This window comes from Panthera onca, chromosome B1, assembly GCF_046562875.1.
Source record: "Panthera onca isolate mPanOnc1 chromosome B1, mPanOnc1 haplotype 2, whole genome shotgun sequence".
In the NCBI taxonomy this organism is placed as follows: domain Eukaryota; kingdom Metazoa; phylum Chordata; class Mammalia; order Carnivora; family Felidae; genus Panthera; species Panthera onca.
In genome coordinates this window covers 201,888,834-201,902,100 of record NC_138342.1, presented here as the reverse complement: position 1 = coordinate 201,902,100, position 13,267 = coordinate 201,888,834, and the positions used below count along the sequence as shown (strand labels likewise).

The 13,267-nt window shown below is 42.2% G+C and overlaps 1 protein-coding gene across 3 annotated transcripts in view; it reads right to left on the bottom strand.

Moving 5' to 3' along the window:
- The window catches only part of CSMD1 (CUB and Sushi multiple domains 1), a 2,002,273-nt gene that overhangs the window by 378,322 nt on the left and 1,610,684 nt on the right, over positions 1-13,267 (bottom strand). For all 3 annotated transcript variants that reach the window (XM_078445226.2, XM_078445227.2, XM_078445228.2), the window contains 3 exons: positions 11,916-12,242; positions 10,766-10,960; positions 3,252-3,390 (listed from right to left, as the gene is read on the bottom strand). In XM_078445226.2, coding sequence (XP_078301352.2) covers positions 3,252-3,390; positions 10,766-10,960; positions 11,916-12,242 — 661 coding nt within the window. The remainder of the gene's footprint in view (positions 1-3,251; positions 3,391-10,765; positions 10,961-11,915; positions 12,243-13,267) is intronic.

Below are 13,267 nucleotides of genomic sequence, written 5' to 3'. Positions count from 1 at the left end.
CAGGACGGAATGAAAGAGCAGGGCAGGAGAGGAGAGGAGAGGAGAGGAGAGGAGAGGAGAGAGGAAAGAAAGAAAAAGAAAGAAAGAAAGAAAGAAAGAAAGAAAGAAAGAAAGAAAGAAATCAACTTAAAAATATTGTGAAAAATCAATCATGCATTTTCAAACTATGTTTCATGATCCCCTGTTCAACCAGTTTACGGACATCTTAAATGGGCACATAAGGAGACATGATCTCTTAAAGGAAGAAAGTAATTCGAACTACATGATGATATTCTGAATACTTTTCAGGAAAAAAACTCCTGTGCCTATTGAGCTGCGCTCACTCTTTGCACACACCAGAAGCACCGAGAGCCCGGTGCTGTTCAGAAACGAAACATGGCTTTCACGGTTTGAACGGCTTCCCAAAGTGCTTCACTTTTAAGAAGGACTTTATGCGCGCAGAGAACCTGGCCCCGTGTTATATTTAGATACGGTGGCAGCCACTTGGGTCCTCTTGGGTGCGATGAGGAGACCATTCCAGGCACTGAGACAATTTTCGAACTGGGCCCATCTCGTCTTCAAAGAGCTAACCCGGTTTCCAGTGTCCGGCTGTGCCATCAGCGAGCGTCGGACTCAGTCCGTGACTTTCAGACGAACAATTCCGTGGAAGCCTGGGTCACTATTATCCCCACACTCTGCATCAGAGGACGCCGACGGACAGCGGGGGGGGCGGGGGGGGGGCGGCGAGCGCAGGCTGTCCTGGCTTCCTGGCACAACAACTGAAGAGGCTGAAAGCACAGGGCTGTGCCCTGCTTATCTCTAAATCACGCAACATCCTCCTAGAGCAGCCGGAGGACAATGACATAAGCCTGGCATGGCGACCCCTGCTCTTCCATCAGAAGGAACCCAAGACGCTTGTCCTGACACACGGTAGACCGGAATGGAGCCACAGGCTGTGCATTTGGGGTCCGATGGCATGGCTTCCTCGCTGACTTTTCCAGAACATGCTCTGAACACGCTGTGGTTTCTCACTTACCCAAGTTTAGATTCAAGAGGTTTGGATAAGCATGAAATAAATCTCATTTGAAAAATCTGTGCTATAGTCTCCAGACCTTCCTTCTTTAGCAACAGCTAGGACTGATGACGGTGCACATCTCAACAGCTGGCGGACTGCACACCACAATGGTTGTTTTCCTTTATTTGGCAACCTGATGCGCTTTGCGTAAGAATGACACCAGCATGAAATTTACTTATTTGTTTACTTACTTATCATTTTTTAATGTAACTTTTTGACTTTTATTTCGTTTTTATTTAATTTTTTTAGAGTTTGGTGCACCTGGGTGGCTCAGTCGGTCGAGCCACCGACTTCGGCTCAGGTCATGATCTCACGGGTCGTGGGTTCAAGCTCTGCATCAGGCTCTGTGCTGACAGTTCAGAGCCTAGAGCCTGGAGCCTGATTTGGGTTCTGTGTCTCCCTCTCTCTCTGCCTCTCCCCCGCTCTTGCTTTGTCTCTGTCTCTGTCTCTCTCTCACTCAAAAATAAGTAAACAATAATTTTTTTTAAAAAACTTTTAATGGTTATTTATTTTTGAGTGAGTGAGAGAGAGAGAGAGAGAGAGAGAGAGAGACACCATAAGTGGGGGAGGGGCAGAGAGAGAGAGAGAGAGAGAGAGAGAGAGACAGAGAGAGACAGAGAGAGAGACAGAATCCGAAGCAGGCTCCAGGCTCTGATATGTCAGCACAGAGCCCAACACGGGGGGTCAAACCCACAATTGTGAGATCATGACCTGAGCCAAAGTCGGAGGCTTATCAGACTGAGCCATCCAGGCGCCCCCGTTATTTTGGACCTTTAAGTCTGTATGTATGAACACATCCTTTACTAGTATGTCACCCACTGCTCGGGGCTAATCTCTACAACTAATCTCTAAAGAATAGTGTAAAAATCACCGATGTCTGAAAATATCAGAAATATTGGTTCTTATAAATGAAATTTAGCAAAATATCACAGTTCCATAGAATTTAAAAGACAAGATTGAGAAAAATTACATGGCTCTCTCTCTCTGTTCAGGCAACTGAAAACACAGCACTAGTAACTTGTGCCAAACCAGGATATAAAGCCACAATTTTTCCTGAATGATTTAAATTTGCTGTGATGCCAGGAATCAGGCAGTGCTTTGCTCTTCCCCCTCTCAATACCAGAAAGCATAAAAATTAATAAAGAACCATATTTAATTTACTGAATGCTATAGAGTTAATTTTTTCACAATGATTAAGTTTATATGCAAGGATCCATTCTCCAGTATAATGGATACACAAGACAGAATTTTAATCTTCTTCTGAAAGATTATCCTACTGGAGATTCTTATCTTACTAGACTTAATAAAATGAACAATAATTTAAAATACAAATAATACCAAGTGATAACGCAACTCCCACTAAATGTATTTCCTATATATATTATTGGTTAGCAGAAAATTAGTGGAAACAAACAGAAAAAATATAACAATGTTCATCCGTCTTGAGACATTATAATATCCTGAATAGTAACACCCAAACTCTTTCAGTCAAGAAGAAGGTCATTGTTAAGAGAAAGCTTATAGTGCCCAGACATTAAGCTTAAAACATTAAACAAATATGCTTCCTTACATTTGAAAACATCTATCTTTTTGAAAACATTTGAAATCATGAAACTGATTTCATCTTGGAGACAAACGGAGATATGTTTTCTCATGGAGAATTCACGTAGTATGATTGTTGTGTTAGATTATCAAATTTACTATCAAACAGCCACCTCCGACCGCATTCCGGTGACAGAACACTCACAGGGAATCACTCTGTCACACACCCCAGTGACAGCTCTGTAGCTTAAAGCGTCACTAGGCCACGACACTGCATTCTTGGGCTGTTCCAGAAGGCATCGAAGGGACCAAAGAGGCTTCCATTTGTAATTAAACCCCAGGCCGCATTTATTTCAGCTACAGATCCCAAACCTGGAGTTGGACTCAGGGCCCAGCAACTGCGAGCACTGGGAAAGATCATCTGGAGCTTGGCACTCCCCTACGCAAGGCGGCCGAGTGAACTCAGCTCTGGCCTCAGAGGGTAAAATTCAAGAGGAACAAATACACCCAGCAAATGCCGGTTTCTCTTTAAGTGAACTCCTTTGGGGAATCCAACCAAGAACTGTCCTACTTCTCCTTGTCATCATCCATTTAAGTAAAACCTTTGGACGTGCATGGGTCAGTAGGCCCAAGTTAAGGAAAAGTTTGTTCTTACCTATCAAAAGTTATTTTGATAGAGTGTCCGGGCTTGGCTTCGATGACCCATTCACAGTTCAGAGAGTCTTTATAATAGCCTGGCCATCCGGGAGGCAGAATGAGTCCACTGGAAGCTGTCAGGTGTCCACCACACGGGGCTGAAAGACAGTTCAGGATGTCGGCAGGTCAGATTAAACACACAGGGACACCACAGCCACACCTGTGACGGCAGGAATGTGCTTCTGTCTTCAAGGACTTAACGTTGTCAAGGATTCGAGCTAAAGGCATCCCCAGATAAACGAAGATTACTGAAAGCAGAGCAGGTACATCCCACACCTGGGCGTCTATCATCAACTCACAGCAAAGGTCCTTCTACCTAAAAACGTCCAGGTGGAAGTAGGGGATAAATTTGTCACATCTGATTCTCACGACAGATCCATGAAATGCACACCATCGACATCCGTATCTTGTATGTATTTGTACTTCCACAAACATCTGTTGATTAGCAAACAAAAATAGTTCACATCTGAAACAGAATTACCCCGTGGGGTGTGTGCGCACGTGTGCGTGCGTGTGCATATGTGCGTGTGTGCGCCTGAGTGTGGGCGTGAGTACATGCGTGTGTGTGTGTGTGTGTGCGTGTGTGTGTGCAGACAGATACTATAGTTTAATGATGTGTGTGTGCTTATTCAGCTAGGGTGCGCTTGTTTCATTAAAATGACTTTCCACACGCATCAAACTAAATTATTAGTGAATGTTAGGAAAACAAAATTTTTAAATTCGAGAAACATAGGATTAACCTACATCAGTCCTTTTGTGTGATCCATAATTATCAAGAAGAAAAGGAGTCTCAGGAAGGCATGTGCTTGGTGCTCTGGAAAAGGGATTTTGCATTTCTGTATAATCTATAGGAATTTTTAAATAATAATATATACTTAACATGTTTCTGCCCACTCGCATATTTTTTTCAGATTTTTCTTCTCAAAGTTCTTTGCCATATTTGTAATCAAATCTGTCAATCTACAGATATCAAAGGAAACATAAAAATGTCCCCAGTTAAAAAAAATCATTTTTGAAAAAAAAATATATCTTGTATCAAAAAATAGCCATGTGCATTAAAATGCTTAAAAATTATATACAATTTCACCCAGGTGTTGATGGTGGAGAAAAACATCTGACAGAGAAATTTATAAAAGTAATCATGGTGGCTTCATTTATAATGGAATAACAAAAGAAAAAATATAAACATGACAAGATTATGACTACATATTGGAACGTCACAAACACATTTGAGATAATGTTTTCAAATCTTGTTAATGTAAGTAAATCTCTGCAATGAAAATATTACATTTTGCAAATCAAGATATAAAATTATACATGTATCATAATCTAATAAAAAATTTTAATTTAATAAAAAATTTGTTTAAAGAAGAGAAAAAATTTCAAAAATATGTTAATGGCAGATAACACTGGTGACTGCTGTGGGGATCATGTTTTTCTTGGTATAGTTTTCTTTCAAAATAAGCTGTGAGATGTGTGCGTTTTTTGTATAGTTAGAAGTTAATAACAAGAAACCAGTCATTTTTATGAACTTGAGTTGTTAAAGAAAATCGTCATTATGTAATCATAATTTTAAAAACAACCTATCTTTACCAATTAACATTAGGATTTTGTTCCAGTTAAGTCCTTAACTTCATATTTTTAGCCTGTATTCCTATGCTTCCTGACATGTTACAGCAAATACTTTTTAGAAAAGATAAAGGCAAAATTAAACAATTTTACTTCTTTCATGTGTAATTATCCAAAGATACTATATAAGAAAGACATGCAGCGATTATAGATCTTTTTAAAAGTTTGATACGTGAGATCTTTTTAAATCTGTGTGGTGAATTATTTTACATCTATAAGGCTTATTTCCCACCTAAATGCAAAACTGTATGTTTCCTTCACTTTACTGAAGTTCTAAAAAAAAAAAACTGAGTTGTTGGGGCACCTGGGTGGCTCAGTCAGTTAAGCATCCGACTTCGGCTCAGGTCACGATCTTGCGGTTCATGAGTTTGAGCCCCACGTCGGGCTCTGTGCTGACAGCTCAGAGCCTGGAGCCTGCTTTGGATTCTGTGTCTCCCTCTCCCTCTCTGCCCCTCCGCCACTTGTGCTCTGTCTGTCTGTCTCTCTGTCTCAAAATAAACATTTAAAAAAATAAATAAAACTTTGAGTTGTTGTATTTCTTGGAAGGAAGGTGCTCACACTGTCACACGTTGCTATTATTTCATTAATATATTGTCTTTTACATATCACTTTACATTTACAGTATATGTTAGAAGAATTTGTATCACTTTACCCTGATGAAACAGATATTTTGATCTGTATATTGTAGGTCAACAAAATTAAATAGGTAATTGTTAAATGATAAAGTCAAGTTTGCCGTATTAGCCGACTCTGATTACGACATACTAGGCCACCAACCCCACAGTTATATTAGCTGTGACAAGAGAGATCTATTTCTCGCACGGGCCACCTGTCTAGGGGATCCTTTCTTGAACGAGCTAAGGCACCGAGGTCTTGCAGGGGTCAATCAAAGGCTCAGGGTCACTCACTGTGTACGTCACTTCCACTCACTCCTAACTGGCCAGGACCCGCTACGGGTTTCACCAAACCCCACTGAGGCCAAGAAAACCAACCGATTTGGCGGAGATTCTGTTTATCTGGTGAACAACACTAATGACTTTCGTATTCACAGAGGTGATAACAGAAAAGCAAATATGTGAACGAGGTCTTCAGAATGCACATTCTTCTCTATTACTGAGTGTTTGTGCCCTTCGCGACGGCATTATGTTTTTCTATCTGGCTGGGGTATATTCCGTGAATGCTGCCTCTACGAGATATTATGTGGGAGTCAGTGCATATTTTACAGCAGCTGTGATAGTGTTCCCAACACAAAACTTCTATGAACTTGGAAGACAGACACCTTCCTTCTGCACCTCTCTGGTGCTCGTGTCTTTTTCAACGTCCAACCTTTAAACTTTTTTTCAAACCTGTTTTTATGGTATTTTGTTTATTTACATTTTTCACTTTTTGGGGGGTCACTTCGGATAATTTATACTTTGCTAGGGAATCACCAATTTCATTGAATGTTAAAATTTGTTGCCATAGAGTTGATGATGTATTCTTGTACACTTATTTTCCCCCAAAATTAGCCTGTGTTTTTTAAATTTTTTAAAATGTTTATTTATTTTTGAGAGAAAGAGAGACAATGTGTACAAGCAGGGGAGGGGCAAAGAGAGAGAGGGAGTCAGAGGGTCTATGCTAACGGCACAGAGCCCAATGCACGGCTTGGACTCATGAACCGTAAGATCATGACGTGAGCTCACGTCATGCTCACCTGACTAAGCCTCCCAGGCGCCCAGGTTGTGTTTTCAATGACAGGGAACTGTACTGAAATATATGGGCAGGTTAGAGGCAGAACAAATAAACAGATAAATCTTTCATCCAGACGACAAACAATTTATACCCATGATTTGTTGGTACCCAGCAAACTCTGCCAGAATAAATAAACATAATTCTTAAAGAAATTGCTCTATTGGGAGGCTTTCACTCTTTATGTAGAGTTATTGTTGGTAACAATAAATTATTTTATTATTATGTCAAATTATTATTTTTGTAATCATGGTTATTTTTCTTCTATTTTGCTAAAATACCTATAATTGTCTTTTCTCCTAATTTTCTTATCAGAATCATAGAAGGTTTGTCTATTTTATTGATGTTAACAAAGACTAACTTTTGCATTATTCTAACATTTTTATTGATATGATATTCTAAATCATTATTTTTTTTCTAACTTGTTAATTTTAGCAATCAATTTCTTCACTTTTTGTCTTTTTGTTCAACCCTGGGGCATTTGCCTCCTAGCACAGGCTCCCTGTCTCACATTATCTTAATAGAGAGGGTTCCCTCTGACAGGCTTTCTGGGTATCATATGCCTTAAGACTTGAGGCTTTCCCACACAATTTCTCTAAAGTATTTGCCTGTGGTTCTATTCGTGTAATATGCTTACACTGTAATATCAGTGTATGTGGCCTGGTCTTAGAGTAATTTGTAAGGTTCACGTTATAATCAATTATATAATTGATTATAAAAAGTAATCCTTGAGAAAAACAATAAATGTGTATATTGTCAAAGGAACATCATGTTCCTTCTGAGTCTTTTCAAATGTGTTTGTGTTACTAAATCCTTTTTGCTTTTTTTATTTAAAAAAATATTTTAATGCTTTATTAATTCTGTGGGAAAGAGAGAGACAGAGCATGAGTGGGGGAGAGGCAGAGAGAGGGAGGCACAGAATCTGAAGCAGGCTCCGGGCTCCAAGCTGTCAGCACAGAGCCTGACATGGGGCTCAAACTCACAAGCTGTGAGATCATGACGTGAGCTGAAGTCAGATGCTTAACCTACTGAGCCACCAGGCGCCCCTGTGTTACTAAATCCTTTATTTTCCATTTGATTTTTTTGCAACTAGATCCACTCAATTCTGAAGTAGCATTTCTATTTCTCTTCAGCAAGGACATTGATTGGGGGTATTTTGTGAGTTAGATTATCAGAGTATCTATGCACACTCCCTGAGAGTCACCAGAACTCAGGAATTGGGTTTCTCAGTACAAGTAAATTAAAAAAAAAAGAAAAATATCTTTCACCATCAACCAGTCCTTTAAGAGTTTTCTGTGTTAACAACCCACAGCTGAGTCTGCAGGTCTCTTCCAAATAACAAAAGAATGGTCCATTCACATTTAACGTGATACTTTCTCCTTTGTCGGACTTTATTTGAAACACCATCTGCCACTTTCTTCCTCCGACTGTGCTGAGGAACACATTTGCCCTGCACCTTGTAACACATCTGCACACAGCCTTTTTCAGGTAAGCACTCCAAAGACAGTGAGAATCGTGGCCAGAAGACAACAGAGACTAGAGAGTACTGACTTAAAACCAAAACAAACAAAAAAACCCCTTCTTTCCAGGGCTCCTGGGTGGCTCAGTCTGTTGAGTGTCCAAGTCTTGATATCAGCTCAAGTCAGGATCCCAGGGTCATGGACTCGAGCTCTGAGTCAGTCTCTGAGTGTGAAACCTGCTTGGGACTCTCTCCCTCTCTCTCTGACCACCCCCCCCCACCATGTGTTCTCACTCTCTCTCTCTCTCTCTCAAAAATAAACACTACAAAAATTTTTTTTAAAAAGCTATACCCTTAGAAGACGTGATAAAAATAGGTAAGAATGAACATCCTACTACTGTGCTCTCACCCTATAATTTACCAGTTTTCCACCCCCAGCGGTGCTCAGCCTCACCAGCCTGCTTGAGCACTTTATGAAAGTATGAACGTGAGGACGTGTTTCTGGAGCTTTCACCGAATCCTGATCCTTAGATTAACGACACTAACTTGGCCTGGGGCTGAGGGATGAGGTTGGGAGACAGAAGCCACCGCCCCACCGCGGTCAGCCCGCTGGGCAGTTCATCTTTCGCAGGACATTCCGCTTCTGCTTACACTACCTGCATGCTAACGTTAGGCCGATCATTCTAGACAGGAGAAAAAGGTCCTTAACCTACGAGGGAAGACAGATCAGGTTCACAACTGTCGGCTGTATTTGACACACAGGATTTTTTGAATTTGCTTATTGTAAAATAAACACCTAGAGATCGATGGTAACTGAAAAACTAAAAAATAAACAGTGGAAAAATTCACCTGTAACTGTGATCAACATTTTGTTGTATACTCTCTTTTTAGGCTTTTAAAAACTATTATTATCACGACATATGCAAATATTCATATGTTCTTCACAGTGGAGTATTATAACACAAGTGGTCGTATCATCTGGTCGTTCCCACGAGGAACACCACATGATGAACATCTTCGACGGTACAATCTGTGTTAACGATGCACGCATCCCGGTGCGTATGAGCGGTATATGCATATCCACGGTATGAGCGTGTGATGATTTATCTGATTCTCTGTTGTTTAAAGTTGAATTATTTGCACGTTTGGTTGTTATATTTAATACTGCAAAGAGCATTCTTGAAAAAAAAAATCTTTCCAGAGTTGTTTGAGTATGTCCTTACAATTTTGATCCAGAAATACAACTTATATAGCTCAAAAAGTAAAATGAAAACGTATAACCATTCGTATAAATTTGTACCATGATGCCATAATCTTGTCCCCTCAATAGCATGGCCAGAAACTGCCAGCTATTCCCAACCTTATGAACAATACATCTTATTAACGTTTTCAAATTTTACCTTTGTTTTAAAATCTGTATTTCTTGCCCATTTGAAAAGGCTACATAATATATGACTGCGACTGTGTGACATTCTAGAAAAGGCAGCATTATAGAAACAGTAACAAGATCAGTGGTTGGCAGGGGCTGGGAGTTGGGGGAGGGGTGAGGGGGCGGGACACAGGATTTTTAGTGTAGGGAGACCACCCTCACGGCACTAAAATGATGGATACGTGTCACCACACATTCGTCCGAACCCAGAGAATGTGCCCCACCAACAGCGACCGTGATGTAACCATGGACTCTGGGTCACGGTGACGTGTCACTGTGGGGTCATCGGTTGTAACACATGAACCACCTGGTGGGGATGCTGATCACTGGGAAAGCTGTGCATTTGTGGGGTGGGAGGTATATGGGAAATACCCAGAGCTTCCACTCAATTCTGCTGTGAACCTGAAAGTGCTCTTTAAAAAAAGTCTACTTAAAATGTATTTCCTGATATTTACCAGAGGTAAGTTTTTTTAAAACAGCTTTTCTTATCTTAGCTCGTTTTGTATGGGCCGTTCTGATGGGGTGTGAGTACATATTCTGAGTAAATACTTTTTACCTGACCAAACACTGGAGGTGCTATCCTCCCCATTTCCGACCCCCTCTAGTTTTCCTTCCTGGTTCACCAGAGTAGAAATGTCAAGAAGAAAAGTAGTTGTGCGGTATTTGCATCAGCTGCACGAAGAGCCACAAAACAACATGGCTCCTGAAACCCGTGCTGTTGTCACAGGCTGAATTATGCCCGCCCCCACCCCCAGTTTATATTTGGGATTTTTAATTCCAGCACCTGAGGATGTGACCTTATTTGGAAACAGGGTCCTTGCAGACATAATCAGCTAGGGTGGCTTATTAGCATGGCGCTCATCCAATGTGACTGGTGTCACCAGAAAGAGGACACATTTGGCAACGTGGGAGCTCTCCATGGAGAAAGCTGGGGTGATGCTTCTGGCAGCCAAGGAACTCCGGAGACACCAGCAGCCCCCCCAAACTGGGACAGAACTGGAACGGATTCTCCCTCAGAGCTGAGGAGGAACCAGCCCTACTGACAGTGCCCTCGGACTTTCGGCCTCCAGGACCCTGAGACACCAGATGTCTATTTGTTAAGCCACCAGGTGTGCGGTCCTCTGTGACATCAGCCCGGGGAAACCAACCCAGCTGTGCATCCGCTTGTTGGTTAGGTTAGGTCACCATTTCAAAGGAAAATAACTGGCGAACGAGAGCAGACCCGTACCTTCGCAGCGGGGGACTGTGGAGCTCCAGACCACATTTCCATCCTGCAGGGTGCAGGTGATAGACTCCGACCCCTGGGTTTTGACAAAGCCATCGTCACAGTGGAAAGAAACCGAACTCCCAAGTAGAAATCTGTCCCCAAAACGTCGCCCATTTATGGGAATCCCAGGATCATGGCACTCATTCTGACCAAATGCTAAAAAGGAAAAAAAAAAAATTCTATAATTATATAATTAAAATACTAGACTATTAAGTAGGTATATTTAAAAAGGAAGAAACAAGCTTACTAATAAAGTGATTTATTGTCCTGAATTTCAGTTAAACACTTACAGATAGATAAATGCATTAAGCAGACAGGATAGTGATACCTAGTAAGACAGAAACAACGAAGACATGGATAAATATATACAACTATCGTCTACACTACATCGCACAGTTTGAAAGCACTTTGTGCACTAAGAAAACCAAGAAATATGGCAGGTGCTAGAAATGATTTTGGTTCAGACACATCTGGGTTAGAATCCTGGCTCTTGTGTTTTTTATGTGCCCTCTGGCAGATGTTCTGATGATCTGATGAGATATCTTAATTCATAGATAAGGAATGCCCAGCCTATATCCCAGAGTTTCTGTAATATTAAATGAAATAATTACTGGCAAATCCTAAGCACAGAGCCTAAGAGAAGTAGGCAACCAGTAAATTATGATTTATAACTCATATTTAACATTGTTACCTTACTTTATTCACTTAACAACGCATTTAAGTAGATGTTCTTAAATACAATCTGGTTTGCAAATGAGGGCCCTGCGACAAAAAAAAGAAAGAAAAAAGGTGTCTAACCAAAATTCACTAAGTATATCAAGTATTGGTGTCCTAATCCATGGCTCCTGACCCCAAATGGCTCAATCCGTTTACTACAGTAGTTTTTGTGTGGAGGATGATGCATGGGTGGGTGGGAGGGTGGATGGATGGATGGATGAACGCACGGATGGAAAGAAGGAAGGAAGAGAGGGAAGTTCAGTCCTGTCACTATGCTACGTATCACTGTAAAGCCTCTGAAGAGTCAGCCTGGACACATGTGGTCAGGGGGCCCGGACACGTGTGGCCAGGGGGCCTGGACACGTCGGGGTGGGGCGGGTGGCAGCAGGCTTACTGGTGTAAGTGATGTTGAACCCCCTGCCGGTGGTGGAGTGGTCAGACTGAAATTCCAAGCGGACGATGTGCCCGCTGCTGGCCAGCTGGGAGGGCACCTCGTGGCCCGAGAAAGTGCCGAGGACTGTTAGGTCAGAAATCCCATCGTCTTTGATCGCCAGGAAGTCAAACTGAGGCTCCACGTCAAAATCGTTGAAAATGAGGTGGATCCTGCTCCCGGGTTCAGAGATGATCAACCAAACGCAGTTCATGTTGTTGCCGTATTCCTCCGGATAATTGGGGGACAGGATGATCCCCGACGACGCAGTGAAGTTGAAGAAACACGAGACTGGGAAGACACAAGCGTACTTTCAAACAGGTCTGCATAGATCCCAGTAAGGGGCACCTGCAGCTGGTTGCTGTGGACGCAGGGCTGGCAGCGTCCGACTGCTCAACTGGCAATTCTGAACCTGAACACTCCCACTTCCCCTGAGTCGGAAAGACAGGATCCCTTTGGACGCACCACCACCAGAGCCAAATGATCAGGCGGAGGCTTGACGCAGAGATCATCCTCCCCGACTTCACGGACACTTGGGGCAAATATTAGAATTTCTAGTTAAAGCTTTCTGCCTTCAGAGGAGCAAACAGTCATATGAAAAGGCATGTCTATGTCACAGGCACAATTTCTGGAAAATAGTATCTGTGCTATTTAGTCTTCTAGGACGACCTTTCTCTTTACATTTTATGTTTGCCTTTAAAGTGCAGTTTCTCAAGTTATTTATTGTTTATCAGTTACGGGTACCAGTTAATAAGTAACAACTCCGAGGAGCAGACCAATGGTTCGGGTGGATAATATAAAAATCTCTTGGGACATTTATCTCTTAAGGGTGTGTACCTGAAACCAGTTTACGTACGTGTATGCACACGTGCATGTATGTACACATGTGACTTTTTTGGAGGACACCTGTTGCATTTATTCCCACATTGTCCAGGCCAAGCTACATCTGGTTACCAAATAAATCTTGCTTTTAAACTGCCATGAAGTGCAAACATTTGACTTACGAGGAGCAGGCAGTTCTTGGACCGAAACCCGAGCGAACACCAGCAGGGCTCACCAGCGATGTGTCCCTGGTGCGGCATTAGCAAAGTCATAAAGACGGGTGCTTGGGGAGGTCTCACTCGGGCCACCCGCGGGAGCCCTGGAGGGAGCCAAAGCTTTCTGCACGGAACGTTCTTTCTACAGAGAGCCCTGGGCTCCACATGCTCTGAAAGAGGTACCCACGTCACGGGTCGCTTTTACCTGAGTGAGGACAGCGAGGGAGTGGGCATTGGACAACGCCCCTGCCCCTTCTGGTCACTGAGGCTCTCCCTAGA